Raw genomic sequence first — 16,339 nt, 5'->3', positions numbered from 1 at the left:
CGCTGCCGCCGCCGCTCTGCGCGCGCCGCGGGGTGAGAGGTCGCGAAGATGGCGGCGGCCTTGGCGGAGGAGGCGCCGGACAACGAGGACTACTACGCGCTGCTCAACGTGCGCCGCGAGGTGAGGCCGCGCGGCCCAGCGGGGCCGGCCCGCAGCGCCGCCCGCCGCCCCCGTCCGCCGCGCTGGGCCTCCGCCGCGGGGCTGCGGGCGTCGCGGCGGGAAATGGCGGCGAGGAGCGCGCTGCGGCGGCGGGGAGCCGCGCTGGGCCTGCCCGCGCCCCGTGCCCTGCCGTGCCGTGCCGCCCTCGGTGCGCGGTGAGGGCCGGCGGAACGGGGGGCCCTGACCGCGTTGCCTCCTGCCCGTGAGCTGCGTTCTGCCTTTCTGCACAGCTGCAGCCTGCCGCAGGCTGCTGCCGTGTGTCGGGGAAGCGTGGCGCGATGAGGCAGCTGATCTCGAAATGCCAAATAGCCGCTGAACTCACAGCCCTGACGGGCAGGCTGAACCCACCGAGCAGCAATTTCCTAGTGCATGTATATGGTTAATCTCCCATAGCTTTCAGTCTGGTAAAAAATGTAGCGGTGTGACTGAGATATTAATTAGAGATGCATCTGCTTATGTGTAGAGTGTCAGTAATGGAAATGTAACTTTCACGTCGTAGTTACTGAGTTTTACGTGTTTTGCTGCTATGTGGAACAAGGTCAGCACTTCTGTAGTGGTTCCTGAGAGGTTATTGCTTGTGAAACACCGGATCAATGGCTGAAGCTATTGGTGATGATGAAAGGGCCGGGCTAGCATTTTATTGAACGTGCTGTTTATGAAAAATGGAAGTATGTGTTTCAATTACTTAATCAATAGCACATTAAACTGTTTATCATTAATGAGATTAAAGAACATAGTTTTAGAGCTATATGTTCCTCTACCGTCTCATCTACTTTAAATTCCTTGTCTCAGAAAGCACAGGATAATTTAAAAAAAGGGGGTGGGGTGGGGAAAGCTGGTCTGTAGCTACCTTTACTTTCTGGGCACCAGCGGGTTCCCTTTTGCTATATCATTAAGCAACGTTAATATGAAACAGTGAACGTGAAGAAAAACCACTCACGCTAAGCTCGCCTCAAAAAGGAACGTGCCCCTGTCTTATAGGACCAAACGAATGCATTTCTTCAATTCAAAGTCCACAGCTCTCGCTCTTTATCACAAGGTGGAAAAAAAGTTATTGCTTTAGGAAGTGAATTGCTACTGCCCTTGTTTCTGAGGAAAACTTCTGTGAAAGCTTTAGTCCTTGAATTTGTAGTTCTAAAAGCTTCGTGCCCCTTTGTCACTTCCTTGTCTTGTGGAAAAGTGTATTCCACAGCAAAACAGAGGTACCTTCTTCATTCAGGAAAAAAGACTGACTTCTGGTGAGGGCGGGTCTTGGTAACAGTCGTCTCTTTCCCAGTGAGCTTTGGCTGTGTTTGAGGTCATCCCTGTCCTGCCCGCAGGCCTCCCAGGAGGAGCTGAAAGGCGCCTACCGCCGGCTGTGCATGCTCTACCACCCCGACAAGCACAGAGACCCCGAGCTCAAAGCGCAGGCCGAGCGGCTCTTCAACCTCGTGCACCAAGCGTATGAGGGTGAGCACAGAAACTCTCAGGAACGGGTGTTGTGGGGTGTTAGCGTAAAATTGGGTGGATCTGTAGAGCCAAGCTTCATGTTTCCAGGGTTGTGCTTGAATTGCAAGTAACGCTAATGGGTTGGCATGAAGTTTGAGAAGACCAAGAACTGAATTCTCTCCTCTCTTTTGATTTTAATTTGTAGTGCTCAGTGATCCACAGACCAGGGCCATTTATGACATATACGGGAGAAGAGGACTGGAAATGGAAGGTTGGGAGGTGAGAGAAACCTTGTAGTCTATGGAATGGATTAAATCCACCTTTATCTGAAATTCCTGTTGTTGTGCCAAACTGCAGTGACCCCTGCAGTAACATCCTCTTTGTGATAATGTTTAGTTTCCAATTTATTTTTGAGTAGGTTGTGGAAAGGAAGAGAACTCCAGCTGAAATCAGAGAAGAATTTGAGCGTTTGCAGAGAGAGAGGGAAGAGAGACGACTGCAGCAGCGAACTAATCCAAAGGTAAGGAGAGACTTCATCCCCATCCCCAATGGGAATCCTTGAAGTGTTAAGAATACAAGATGTTGTGAGATAAAGGTAAATGAGGTACTATAATAAATAATCCCTCAGGCATCCATCCCTGAATAAGATATTTATGTGAAAAATACGAGGAAAAATAGCTAATTCTTTGAACAGTAGTCCTCTATAGAATATGCAGCTTCTTCATTCTGTTGAAACATGTGGAAACAAACAAACAGAGAAGAACAGTTTTAGGCAGCATTAAGAACACATTCCGAATGTGGAACCTTTTATGAACCCCTTTAAATATTCCAAATAACAAGACCACAGATCTTCCCTTCTGCGCTGCAGTATTGACACAGTAATGCCATGTTTGAATATAAATTCCTCACACCAACCAAAAAGACGAAACAGATACTGGACCACTGAGGAGCGAGTCTTGTGGCTGGAGCACAAAGAGCAAAACCAGCCTGAAGAGCATTGGGATCCTGCCAGGCTCACAGTTGGTGCCAGGTTTAAGGACGTGTTGCAGCGCTCGTACAGTGAGCGTCGTTAGCGAGGGTCTCGCTCTCGTCTCTCTGTCTGAGCAGCCATAAACTGGCCCTAAATGACTCTTCTCCCAGCTGCATCCCAGCTGGTCAAAGATGAGCAACGGTGGAGAGGAAGATGCCCCCGGCATTGCTGGGGGAGAGGAGGAGGTGAGGAGCGACCGCTGCTGTCCTTTTTACCTGCTGTGCCTAGAATACTCCAATAACTCAGAATGCTAATGGCTTTGCCAGGCTCTTGGCTTGATAAACACACCAGGCAAAGCACGGTTTTGTCAGGATTACCACTGAGTAAGGTTTGAAAGCTTCTTAAATCACAAAACTCATTTGCCATGCAGTGAACAACGGTATGCAAGAGTTGGATCTACAGTCCCCGATGCATTTGCACTTTAGTTTACCTGAATTAGATATAAGGGAGAGCTGCTTAAAATATCTTAAACTATTTTTTTTAAATGTGTGCTGGAAGACAGTTTCTTTTATGCAGAATAGAAATGGTTCGTGATGGTGATACTTAATTTCTGTCTCTCTATGCAAGAAAATCATAAACATATTGGTTGCAATTTATGTAGACCAGAAACATTATCTCTCTTGGAAAAAAAATCTAGAAAAAAGAAACCAACTTTGTTTTATTTATAACTGTTCTTGGTGGGAAGCCGGGTATCCCCAGAGCTCTAGCTAGAGGATTGCAGTCAACTCTGTAGCTCTGGGTTCTGAAGCACTTACGGCTTTAGTGTTTTGGTATCTTTGAAACAGGAGGACTCCGGCATCATCCGGTCCATGCATGGACTTCTAAAATGGTGCAGCCTAATTGGTAACGTGAGAAACAAATTAACAGTTGCTATAACTAAGAGTAACGTTATTTCTGAAGGCTGCTGGTGCTTTCACGCCGAGCAGTTTCAAATCATGAATCTTTTCCTAGGTTGACAGATGTGTGGGAACAGTTATGGGTAAGGCTGTGCCAGGAAAAGCGTTGGTCTGAGCTGTCAGTGAGGAACGCTCACCCCTCCGCACCCCGCTGGCTGCAGCTCTCCGTGTCCTTGCAGCGTGCAGGTAGTGAGCAGTCGTTCGCTGTTCTCCGAACGCTGAGATTGCCTGCGCTGCTGAGTAACATTTGTGCTATGCTCCTCCACAGGGGACACAAACAGGTTTACAGTATATAATTTAACTCTTTATGGCCTTTGTTTTTCATTTTAACGGTCTTGTTAGTGGAAAGTGAAATAAAAATAATCGCAGAAATAGTTTCTAACATACAGGAGCCTGCTAATTATATCCAGCGCTGGAACACTATGTGGCTGTGACATTTGTCCTCAAGGTTACGCTTGCCTTTCTGCACCCGTCTTCTGAGGAAACCTTTCTGTTTGCTGAATGAGTTTGGTTTCTGTGGGGACCTTTGTTACCCTGATTCCAGTGTTTGAATGGATGCAGCCTACCCTTTCTCCCATTCTACTCCAAAATCTTAATTTCTGTTTTAAGTACATACTGGAAAAATGAAATCTTAAGTCCAGATAAAGTGTCCTTAACTTACCTGTGATGCTTCTTTTTTTCTCCAACTCCTTTTGAAGCAACCATGTATGTGCAGGCAGGTATCTGGGTAATCAGGTATGTTTGTTATTTAGCACTGAGAAGTGGATTTGTGAAGCTTTTCAGAGGATTTCACCATCCCTTGAGATTACTTCAGACAAGATTATGGAGAAAAATAAGCTTTGGCTGTGAGCTGAGGTAAAAAGGGTGCAGGAGTGAAACAGCATCAGGCGGGAGGATTGTCAATCCAATGACTTCAAAGTGATCCCATTTGCTCCCTTTAAACTGTCTTTTTGATCTGCTCACAGCATTATTCCAGGCAAAAAGGGATTTCTGGATGCCATAAAACAGAGCAAGCTGAAATGTCTCTGCTGGAGATGGGGTGATATGGGCAGATGGATCTTCTGGGAGAGGGGTGTAGGCATGGTTACCTCCACGTACTGCCTCTCAGTGACTTTAGGAATTTGACATTTTGTCTGGATGTCTTGCTGTGGTTATAAGCAGTAAAAAGTGGAGCTGCATTGTAAGCCTCAGCCTCTGTGTCCTGTGATAAAATTAGCCATCTGGGTGTTTACAGCAATTGCTTATTGGCAGTCTATGGAAATGTCTCTCTAGGCAGTGTTCCTGTGGAATTAAGTAGCACAGCTGTGATCATTTCATACCAGAACACAAGTTACTTTAAAATTTCCAACATTTTGTTAGCTCTATAAAATGGTTCCAGCAAAATAAAGTATTTCTAACCAGAAATGTTGAGCAATAACCAGATGTAGGCAATTTGGCAGGTTTAGAATTAGGTCTGCTGTTTGCTTTGAAAGTTTTGTTTTTTGCTTTTAAAGATATGCAGAAGGGTTGGAAAGTTGATTATTTGATTTGAGAAGACTTGCTTCCTGTTCCAGAAATTAAATCCTACTATTTTCCTGTTGTGGAAGGTCATGATTTAAGAAATACAGGTCCCTCAAGGCCTAAACTTGCGCAGCTTGCATATGTCACCTTCTGGAAAGGAAATGGTAAGGGCAAAAAAAGAAAAAAAAGACAAGGGGGTAGATTATTCACAGGTACGTTTCTTAATTCCCTGTTAAACCGGGACTCCTGGCCTTTATTTCACTACTTTTCCAGAAATGAGACGTTTTGAGAGACCTGTATTTTCCAAGGGTTGCCTAAATTGCCACAGATCTTGGAAAGATCCCGGTTAGTTCAAACGGAGCAAAACCTGTCCTACCTTTTGCTCACCGACTGCTTCATTTGCTGCTCTCCAAGTCGGCTGCTGGTAGATTTGTCTCCACAGGCAGGTTCATGAGTCCAGGTAACTTTCATTTGATTCTGCCGTAGTTCAAAAGCTGACAAGTACTAGACAAAACACCAGGCGGGTCAAACGCTTTTACAGATAGATTATATGATAACGTGATTCTGAGTGTTTGATTGCCTCTTGATCTCCTTTAAAACCAGCTGTTGCACAGATTGTCTCTCTCGCTGCCTCTGCCTATAGAAGTGGCTGTCTTCACAATTTAGTGGGTGTGATTCCCAGGAACAGATTACACTTTACAGGAAAGTTCATACTAGTAAAAAAAAAAAATAATTGTTTGGTACATTCCTTGTGAAATTATTTAATGTAAATCCTTTTTTTTTTTAAGGAAAATATCACTGATGGAATTTTACGTTAGAACAAAGTTGAAAAATAGGCACATAAGCCTTGTATGAAAAAAGCAATTTCCTTTGCAATAATTAGCAATAGCAACAGATGTGTGAGACTTCCTTGCAGATATTTTTGCAGAAATAACTTATCCTGAGATGAGGGTTCTGTTTTTTTTTCTTTTTGTGGGCTTTTTTGCATGCCTGCAGTATGGACAAACTTTTAACTTATTCTCTCAGTCTTCTTCTGTCTACGAGTGCTCCCCGAAGTCTGAAACGTGAGCCATCCTAACATTTGTAGCTAGAGTGATTCATGGGTTTTGTGCCATCTGTCCTCTGGACTCTACGGGTAATTTTACTTATTTATTTTTAAGTTGTTTCGCAGATTTCTTCCCTGGTCACTACGTAAACAGTTGCAGCCGCAGCACAGTGCGCGTCTGGCGGTGCTTTACCCTTTGTAATACCATCTCCTGCAAGAGGCAGCGGCATTCTGGTCTAGTTTGCTTTTAACGGGCTCCTCCTCGAGCATCCTCCTTGTGCTCCTTGCCATGGGGTCCTGTCTGTGTAAGGGGAGCATCTGTGCTCAGCAGCTGGAGCGGGGATGCCCGCCGCTCGTGTTGGCTGGCCTGGAAGGCCGCTCGCGGCCAGGAGCTCCTCTTGGCTGGACAGCATCAACGGGCAAAACCTGCCCAGCACATTCAGAAGACTGGAGTAACTTAGATTGTCTGCTGTCTCACTATAGCTGTACAAACTTGGAAACCAATATATTTAATTATACCGTTGCCAAAAAGAAGAGGTGAAACCTCCATCTGATGTTGTGACTTCAAGCGTGTTTCTCTCTGCAGCAGAGACTTTGCTTGCAGAAGAGACAGACCTTGCCAAGTGGGACAGTTCTCTCCCTCTTCCCGGATTTCCACAACAGGCAGAGTTGAGCACAGTTCTCCCGCTCCTCTGAAGCAGAGGAGAGCAGGGAGCACACGTCTGTGCTCCAGCCCTGCGGGAAGGGAGCCTCTGCCTCATCTCATGCCCTACCAAGTGTATCAGAAGTTGTGATTTTTGCGTAGATGCTTTTTTGAATCCAAAGGCAAAGATCTCTCTAGCCTGTGGTGAGTGATGTCTTCCATTCTATACTGTTGCCTTTTACCTAATCGCATTTCTTGTCTGACTTAAAGGATTCTAACAGAGTAACTGTTCGTAGAGACTCTTTTTATTCCAAGGATCTAAGTTGAGGTGTTCTTAAAGAGATGAATTTCAGGGAGTGGTTGTGTGCTGCAGCACTGTTAGCCAGCGTGGTTGCTGTGTGTGCAAGGGCAGCTTCCAAAGGGGCCTGCGCAGGTTTTCCCGCTGGTCCTGCCTTGGGGAAGGCTCTTGCTTTTCCGATAGCCTGAGCAGGTGGCTGGCAGGGAGCTGGGAGCAGCAGCGGTCTCCCCTGCTATCCGGTGCCATAGGGGTGCTGTTGTTCTCTGGGAATATTTTTAACATTACCATCTGCTGCCTTTCCTGTGCGTGTGATGGAGCCAGTTTCCTTGCCAGGACCCATAGGTTTCTGAGGGTGACTTCACCTGCTTGGCAGGAGGCAGGATGTCTTTGCAGAATCCGCTCCTCGGTGAAAGGCAGCTAAGCAGAAGTTGTCCTGAGCAGTTGGGGAGAGACTGCGCAGAGGGAGAGGGCTGTGAGGCTGCTTTCCCTGAGGGGATCTTGCAGCTTTCCCTAAACAGGTGCGTGTGTTCTCATTGCAATTCCCCTGTTTTCACCAAGAGAAGTGTTTGCTATAAGATTCACAGGTCTGTTTGAAAAAAAAAAGTTATAAAATTTGAATATGAATTAGGTTTTAGTGCTGAATTTCTGTGTTTATCCCACACTTTGAAAAGAAAACCCTCGGGTTAGCCCTGCGGCTCCGGCGCCGCGCGAGGCCGGCAGGGCCAGGCCGAGGTTTAGCCCCGAGGGCGGCCGTGCCGCCGTCCCGGCACGAAGGCAGGAGCGGGCAGAGCTCCCGCACCGCAGCGCTGGGGCCGCTCGCCGCGCGGAGACACGTGCGGCAGCGCGGAGGGACGCGCCGGAGCGGAGCGGAGCGGGGCGCTGCGGCGGGCTGGCGAGCGCCGCACCGTGCCGGGGCTCCTGGCAGCCTCGCCTGGCTGCACAGCCAGCTTGGCCTTGGTTCAAGGAACAGCGCAGCGTAGGAGAGCGCTGAGAGTTAGGAAGCTGCAGCGTATGAGGAGCAGATCCCTGGAAGGTGACTTTGCGGATCGCTCCCCAGAAATAGTCCTCTCCGTGTAAGGGGCAGGAGGTCGTGGCTTGGACTGCCACAGGCGGGGAGGTAAGTGTGCAGGGGGGAGTTCAGCTCTCTCCCAGGAAGAATTTCCAAACAGTCAGGACACAGTCCCTATTGCACAGTTCTCTTGGAAACAGGCAGACCTTTCTATTTTAAGATACTTGTCCCATTTATCCCGTGTAAGAAATTGGAAAATAAGCATTCTTACGAACAGATGTGGAATCTCCACAACAGATAAATATTTGGAGCCAAATCAGACCAAGACTTTGAAGCAGACTGTGAGTCTTGTCAGACTCTGCGGTTCTTATAGCTGGGTCTGGGTTTTATTAGAATGCAGTGAGCATGGAAAAAATGCTCACTCAGATTGAAGTAAGAATTTATTCCATTTATGTTTACAATGTCTGTGCCTTTGTGCAGAGCTTCATTCGTACAGCTCATCTTTCAGGGTTAATTCTGTGCTCGTGCAGGGAGGCATTTACTGCAAGTGGTGTATTTCACATGAGCTGGAGTGCTGGTTAATAGAGCTGCAGGGAGTTTTCCAAAGTCTGTTGAAGCTGTGTGACTCAGAGAAGAATCTCATCATGCCCTTTTCAAATAAACCCACTCTTGCAGTTAGTCTGAATGAACACAGCAGCATTTAGCCAGACTGTTTAGCTCCGGCCTATTTTTTTTCTCTTTGCCTAGGAATAAGCTTTAGGCATTATTTCAGTTGTTTGAGAAAGACTTTTACCAAGTGGTAAACATTTCCTATCCTTGTCAACCTTTTCTTCTGATTTATAAGATGTAGACCAGGGAAAAGACAAGGAAATGTTTGACTAATAAAGTAAATGGTAAGTGAATGATGCAGCTCAAAACTCTGTTGTTTCAGATGATTTATAAGAAGGAAGTGTTTAGAGGCTGTTTGGCCAAGTAACTTGGAGAGGGTTAACTTCTAAAATACGTCTTTAAAATAGTGACAGAGCAGAGTTAGATTTAGTTGTGGAGGGAGAAGAACCCTTGTGTATGAAAATGTTCTACCTACTTCTGCTCTATATAACAGTAGAAAAAAATATCCAGTTTTTCACCTGGGATGCAATGCTAAGTTTTTATCCAGTTTGCTTTCACTTGTATAGCTATTTTAGACTTTTGTAATCATTCCGTTTTGTATGTATGTCCCTTGAATGTGTAAGAAATGCAGTTCAGAATAGAGCAAGGTAATTGTAAAACAACAAAAAGAAAAGTTACGGTTTAAGCTCCAAAGTATACGTAAAGATGCCCTATCCATTTGGCCTGCGTGGATGCCTGGATGCAGTTGTTCCACTTGTTGTTTCCTAGGGAACAATCAGCGTTGGAATAGATGCCACGGACCTCTTCGATCGTTACGATGAAGAATATGAGGATGTGCCAGGGAGCAGCTTTCCCCAGATTGAAATAAATAAAATGCACATATCGCAGTCCATCGAGGTAAGGGGGCGAGCGCGTGTGCGGGTGCGGAGCCGGTCCGAGCCCAGACGGGGCGAAGCGGCTGGGAAGGGAGCGCTGCTTGGGCGTCCCCTTCCTGTGCGGAGGGGCCCAGGGCAGCAGGGCCTCGCGCTGGTGGCACCGCGCGTGTTCCTGAGGGCACGCGGGGCCCCGAGGCGCCGGCTTCGGTGCTGCAGCGTTCCTGCCCGCCCGCAGCAAGGAGGCTGCGCTGTGGCTGGGGTCAGCGTAAGGGAAGGAGGAGAAGGTGATGGGCAAGGAGGAGGGAGGGGAGTTTCCCCTGTTCCAGAGCACTGAAAAGGTCCAGTCTCATGCTGGATTGGAAGGGGTTGCAGCTCAAGGGCGGGTGTCCCAGAAGGTGTCTCACGCTGCAGGGGTTAATGCTGCGCTCTGTCTTGGGGTACAGAGCTCCCAGGAAGCGTGGCCATATCTGGTTCAGACACGCAGGTTGATGACAAGCCATCGCCCGGGGAATTACCTGCCTCCTCCACATGCCTACAGCTTCTGCAGTCATCTGCAGGATTGATTACACCGATGGGTAACGATACGGTCGTTTTGCAGGCACCGCTGACTGCCACAGACACAGCAATACTGTCCGGTAACCTGTCCACCCAGAACGGGAACGGAGGCGGCTCCATTAACTTCGCTCTTCGGCGGGTGACGTCTGCCAAGGGCTGGGGAGAGGTAAGGGTGTTAGCCACTGCTCATTTTGTGTATCCAGTCTACTTCGGGCTGCTGCAAGTCGTTAGCTAGTCTTAGTTTTCTTAAGGGAGGCCTTAGCTTTGTTTCACCTCTCAGTGCTCCGCTTTCAGAAAATGGGATTAATGATACTGACCTGCTTTGTAAGATGACCTGCAAAAAGAGCTCTTAAATTATTTATACAGTGATACCTAAGCAAACGTTGTATTAAATACTAGTGCCAAATTACCCCCATTCTGTTTTTCCTTTGGCAAATTTGAACAGATGGAGTTTGGAGCGGGAGACCTTCAGGGACCTCTCTTTGGTCTGAAGATATTCCGTAATCTTACACCAAGATGGTAAATATTATAAAAATGATCAAATAGTTAATACTCCACACTAATGAACCAAACATCTTGAACTGTTTTTCTTGTTAATTCTGGAAATTCTTGTGGGAGGGGAGGAAAAGAAAAAGTGTTATTTCTTCTTTGGCTCTGACACAACGCTTCAATTCTGGTCAGAATGCTTATGTTCTTCTTGCATGTGTATGTGTGCTCCATTTTAATTGCACATGCTTCCAGATTTGCTTCCAGCAAATGCTGCTTATTTCATGCCCACCAAGGCTGCAGGGCAGGCGAGAATCTGAGGCCAGCTCTGTGTGTCCCTGCTGAGGAGGCTCTCCCTGTTTCTCCTAGTTTCATCACTACAAACTGTGCTCTGCAGTTCTCATCCCGGGGGATCCGTCCAGGCCTCACCACGGTTCTGGCCCGCAACCTCGACAAGAACACGATGGGCTACTTGCAGTGGCGCTGGGGCATCCAGTCAGCCATGAACACTAGTATTGTTCGGGATACAAAAACCAGCCATTTCACAGTGGCATTACAGGTGAGAGCCTTGTTGCCGTAGGCAGGGGGCAATAATAGCACTTGGTGTGAGAGAGAGACCCCAGCTTTCCCTTCCCAGCCATTCTTTGGTGGCTTGAGGCTTAAGAGGATAAAGGAGCGGTTCATACTGCCTCCATGAACATCTAGCTTTGGTAACCAGTATACCAGTGTTGGTTTAGTCATCAGTATATTCTGTATCGCTTAAAGAGTGCGAAAGTCTTGGGAAAATGTTCAGCTGTGGCCGAGGATGAATTTTCATGAACTTGTGCCTTTTGTATTTCAGCTGGGAATCCCCCATTCTTTCATGATGGTCAGTTACCAGCATAAGTTTCAGGATGAGGATCAAACACGAGTGAAAGGTTCTCTCAAGTAAGTCTGCAAGGGGATAATGACATAGTTTGTGCCCAAAGAGCATACCTTTTTCTGCTCTGAGGCCTGCTGGTTCTAGCCAAATATTTCTGTAATCTTTGATTTGCAGTGAAGAGAAATTCAGGAGTCTTCCCTGGTCTTACTGGGTTTTGGTCTGTCATTCTAGGGCAGGTTTCTTTGGGACCATAGTGGAGTATGGCGCAGAGAGGAAGATTTCCAGACACAGCATCCTCGGAGCCACCGTCAGCGTTGGTGTTCCCCAAGGAGTGTCCTTGAAAATCAAGTCAGTTCACTTATCACTGTAGTTTCCCAAGACTGACCATAACCTGCATTAGTCTGTTTCTAGTATTCGGGCGGTTCAGGTGGGAAAGCCATTGATATGTCGCTATATTGATATATCCCTATAAAAGCTTGCAGCTGCCCTCTCTTATGCGAGTGGTGGCTGTCTGAAGCAACGTGTGCCTTCTGCTGATTTTACTCTGAAAATACATTTGGAAGTGTGCTTAATTGCATTCCATTTATTGTGACATTGCGCCTGTATACATTTGAGTTGAATTAGATTATTGCTGTTAGCTGAAGAAATGGGTATGCCATTCATGTGATGCAGTTTTCACAAAGAGGTACAGAACTCCCAAGTGTTAATATTCTGTAGTGCATTTTTAAATCTTTGCCAGTAGAGGGCATGCCAGGGCTGTAGAAACTCAAGACATGAAGATATCAGTCCCAGAAAGACTAACGTTTTCTAGAATAAATGTTACTGTAAACGTGAAGCAAATATTAATGCACTAACTCCCTGAAGCACAGGCAGGGATTACATACGTAGTCCTTCCCTGTTAGCGATTGCCTTTCTCTAGTTGATGATGCAGATGATCAACTTCATCATCAATTCCCCAGTGAAGTTTGTGTCCAAGCAATTTTCCCAAGACCAGCAGAAGCCTTTAGAACGGCCCCGTGCTGCTGGTGGCAGGAGGCTGTGCCGTGCACGTGCCTGCAGGCCGCTGTCCGGGCTGGCCGCATCGTTCCTTGCCTGCGCTCGCTGTTCACCCTTCTCTGGACCGGCAGTTCTTTTGGCTACTACTAGCCGTGTTTAATGGGGCATGTGAAACTGCTTCCTCTGATCTGCTGCTCTCTTCTTTTTTTGTTCCAGGTTGAACAGGGCGAGCCAGACCTACTTCTTCCCTGTCCACCTAACAGATCAGCTGCTGCCCAGTGCTGTATTTTATGCCACCGTGGGACCCCTGGTTATTTACTTTGCTATGCACAGGCTAATCATCAAACCCTACCTCAGGGCACAGAAGGAGCGGTGAGTTAGCAAGGCCGTTTGAAATACGGAGCCGGGGAGCCCCGCTCGAGCGCGTGTGGGAGTCAGTGCGAGGCTGAGAGGTCGGCATGAGGCACCGTGTTTTAGTCTGTTGCCAATATTAGTAAGTTCTGGGAGCATACAGCAAGATCTTGCAAGGTGGGAGGCTCGCTGGTGTGAGTCTGCGTGTCAGCTGCAGCTGGGGTGGGCGAGTTGAGATGTGGATGACTTCCAGTCACTGCGTGAAGCTGATGTGGTGCTGACTTCCTTATGCCAGAGAGCTGGAGAAGCAAAGGGAGAGCACTGCCAGTGACATCCTTCAGAAGAAGCAGGAAGCAGAAGCTGCAGTAAGTCTCCCACCACCTCTTGACTGCTTTTTTATATTACCGTTTAATGAGAGATTTTATGAGGTACGAGAGACTTCAGCCCTACTGCTCCGTGCTCTGACACTGCGTAGCTGTGCCATTTTCTGCATTGATTCCCATGTGGTTTGTTCTGTGCTCGTGTTGAGATGCCTTTCGAGACGGGCTCTGGCCTGCCGACCTGCTCCCAAAACACTCTCTGCTTTCGGCATCCTTAGTTAAAGGAAGCAGCTTTCATTCTGAGCTTGTCTGTTTGGGGCACAGTGTCTGTCACTGCTTGATTTTGCTTTGCCCCTTGTGTTGTGACAGGTCCGGTTAATGCAGGAGTCTGTCCGGAGGATAATTGAGGCAGAGGAAGCCAGAATGGGTAAAGACTGTGCAATTTACTTGTCCTCTGTGTTTGGAAAGAGGAATGGGGCAACTGAGAGGCTAAATGGTTGAGGGGGCTACTCTACATAACGTGTTCCTGGACTGTAATAGGAAATCTAAAATCTGGCAAATTTGCTAGCAGTTTCTAAGAGACCATTCCAAAGTGAACAGTCACCTCCAGCTGGACTGCCACTTAAATGCGCGGGGCATTTAAGACATGTCATTCTGTGCTGGTGCTGAGGATTTTTGACAAATACTGAAGCATAAATGTTCATCTGTCTCGGCGTTTATGCGTTCAGAACGGGGAGGAGAAGGTTCCCACATGCCTCATCCTTGTTTGATTTGATGTCGTGAGAGATCACGTGTCAGGGTAGAAACTTTCTCTTCTATTTTCCTTAAGAATTATCATTGAAGGCAAAAGAAAATGCTGGGATGAGGAGGGGAGTAAGTTGAGCTGTTCCTCAGTATCTGCCCGGGTGTCTTTGGGAAACCTTTTGTCACATTTGTGATTTCTTGTGAAATGCAGGTCTGATTGTAGTGAATGCCTGGTATGGGAAGTTTGTTAATGACAACAGCAGGAAGAATGAGAAGGTGAAAGTAATAGACGTGACTGTGCCCCTGCAGTGCTTGGTGAAGGACTCCAAGCTCATCCTGACAGAGGCCTCCAAGGTACGTGGCTGCTACGCCAAAGGCCGGGCCCGGGGCTCAGAGATGTGCGTTGGCAGCAGGGGGTTTCTCCCGCACGCTCCCATCCACAGCATCAATTTACCAAAACCGTTTCTGTACTGAGCGTTAGGAACCTCTGAGAACTTCTGTTCTGATGGGTATTTCCAGAGAAAGTGCCTCAGTGCTCGTTGCATGGACAGCGTGCGTTTTCTGGAGCTCTGCACCAGGAACCTCCCTGACCGCTGATTCACAGGGTTCTGCACTTCCAGCTTGCCACAGTGGAGATGATTCCTTAATTTCTCATCTCATCTCTTGGGCATCAATTTTTTTTTTTTAACACTTCATGTGTGTGTGTGTGTGTGTGTGTGTGTGTGTGTGTGTGTGTGTGTGTATATATACACACACATATACACAAACAGTTTTTTACATGTGAAAATCTGTTCCCTGGTGCTCAGTCTGCCCTTCTCTGGTTACAGGCTGGGCTGCCAGGTTTCTATGACCCCTGCGTGGGTGAGGAGAAGAATCTCAAAGTGCTTTATCAGTTCCGGGGAGTCCTGCACCAAGTGATGTCGGCTGACAACGAGGCTCTGAGGATACCAAAGCAATGTGAGTAGCAGGGGCTGCCCTGCCTCCTCCCCCGGGAGCTGGAAAGGGTTGTCCCGCTCCGGGCAGCGTGCCGGCTTCTGCTGCGCGCTCCGGTGCCCGCGCTGCCGCGCGCTGCCGTGGACGGGGCGCTCAGCTGGAGGGTCCTCGCAGAGTCGCTGCAAGGCAGCCGCTGCCTCCATCAGGGAGAGGGGCCCGTTGCCCTGGGCCTCCCAGGTGCGCAGGCTGTGAGCTGCTGTCCCTGGCCGTGGCCATAGAAGAGCTCGTCGCAGCAGCGCTGCAGCAGTTCGTGCCCTGTCGCCATGGAAATGCAGCCTGAGAGGGAAGCAGAGGCTGCCCGCGCCGCTGCGCCCATGCAGGGTGGTCCACGGCGCTGGGTTGTCCCTTGGGGACTGTACTGAGTATGGAGGCCTGAGCCAAGTGCCTTCCTCCTCCCTGTTTGTCTTCCTCCAAAACGTTTTCCTTCTGGGAACCGTTTTGCAGAACAGAGATGAGCTGCTAGTGGCAAGTTTCACTGGTCCCTCTGAAGGCATGGTGACCTGGCTGAAGGGCACAAGTCTCTGTTAATTCTAGACCACCTCTGTGGCCCAATTTAAGGCACAAATCCCACTGGGGAAACTTCCATGCACATGCAGTGGGTTTGTACAAATCCCGTTCAAGTTAGAGCTAGAGATGTTCCTGTATGGGGTAAGTTCAACTTAGGATGCGTCTTGTCCAGCAGAAGTGGCTCACATCACTTTACTGTTCTCATCCGACAGCTCACAGAATTGATGCAGATGGCTAATCTGGTGAGAGTCTGTCTGTCTGTTACGGTACCTGGGTCAACAGAAACTGCAAAGCTTCCCCGGGATGCTACAAGTGTGAGCAGAGACATTTTTATTTTTGTGATCCATATAGAAGGTGGTGTCATACCAATTATGTTAGGAGACAAGATAAGAACCTGCTTCTACAGGGGACTCCGAGGCAATACTGCTCTGAATTGTGGCTCAGTAACCAATAAAGCAACGTGACTCTGACCGCGCAGTGCTTTCTGCTGAGGTTGTGCGAACGGGGCACCGAGCACCGGCCCTCACTCAGCCGCTCTCAATTTGAGCCGTGCTCAGTTTGGCCACAGGCTGTTTGTGCAGTCTCACATATTTCTTCTTGCAGTGGGCAGGAAAGAAGACTTGTTGCTCTCACTGGGGTTGGTATCACCTCTTTGTACTGCTGAGGGGAAGGGAGGTTCTGTGGCTGCCTCCAGAAGGTCCTCTGTGCAAGTCCTGTTGTTGGAGGGAGGCCAACAACCCAAATCTACATTTGAAATGTACTTGTTATGGACAAGTATGTTTGGAATGAAGTTTGTTGATTTTTGTAATGGAACATGGACCTTTTCACCATGAATCCATCCAGCTGCTCGTAACACCCCTTTTAAACAGTGCTGCTTCAGATGAGGGCGCCGGATATAATGGTCTCCTTAATTCAATTCTGCCACCTAGAACCCTGTTCAACTTGGGGTTTTCAAGAAAGCAGGGAAGTAAACGGGCAGGACCGTAATTCATTTCATTCAGATCTGGTGCTGCCATAATCTCTTCCTATCCAA

The 16,339-nt window shown here is 48.0% G+C and overlaps 1 protein-coding gene across 1 annotated transcript; it reads left to right on the top strand.

Moving 5' to 3' along the window:
- Positions 1-38: 38 nt before the first annotated feature.
- DNAJC11 (DnaJ heat shock protein family (Hsp40) member C11) lies at positions 39-15,776 on the top strand. The gene is made up of 16 exons (XM_088533681.1): positions 39-120; positions 1,479-1,608; positions 1,793-1,866; positions 2,006-2,107; positions 9,386-9,514; positions 10,091-10,213; positions 10,493-10,566; positions 10,903-11,092; positions 11,375-11,460; positions 11,627-11,743; positions 12,608-12,763; positions 13,038-13,107; positions 13,432-13,489; positions 14,018-14,160; positions 14,634-14,763; positions 15,519-15,776. The coding sequence occupies exons 1-16, from the start codon at positions 49-51 to the stop codon at positions 15,542-15,544; spliced, it is 1,680 nt and encodes a 559-aa protein (XP_088389807.1). The 5' UTR covers positions 39-48; the 3' UTR covers positions 15,545-15,776.
- Positions 15,777-16,339: the final 563 nt, after the last annotated feature.

This window comes from Tinamus guttatus, unplaced genomic scaffold (assembly GCF_059628265.1).
Source record: "Tinamus guttatus ecotype Peru unplaced genomic scaffold, ASM5962826v1 Tinamus_guttatus_pri_ptg000515l, whole genome shotgun sequence".
Classification (NCBI taxonomy): domain Eukaryota; kingdom Metazoa; phylum Chordata; class Aves; order Tinamiformes; family Tinamidae; genus Tinamus; species Tinamus guttatus.
This window is presented reverse-complemented; position numbering and strand designations above follow the sequence as displayed.

Bases quoted from the DNA above. Each gene is read 5' to 3' on its own strand.
- DNAJC11 (XM_088533681.1), top strand. From the start codon at position 49: ATGGCGGCGGCCTTGGCGGAGGAGGCGCCGGACAACGAGGACTACTAC. The intron at 11,093-11,374 runs GTGAGAGCCTTG...TTTGTATTTCAG, and splicing joins ATTTCACAGTGGCATTACAG to CTGGGAATCCCCCATTCTTT. The intron at 11,744-12,607 runs GTCAGTTCACTT...TTTTTGTTCCAG, and splicing joins GGAGTGTCCTTGAAAATCAA to GTTGAACAGGGCGAGCCAGA.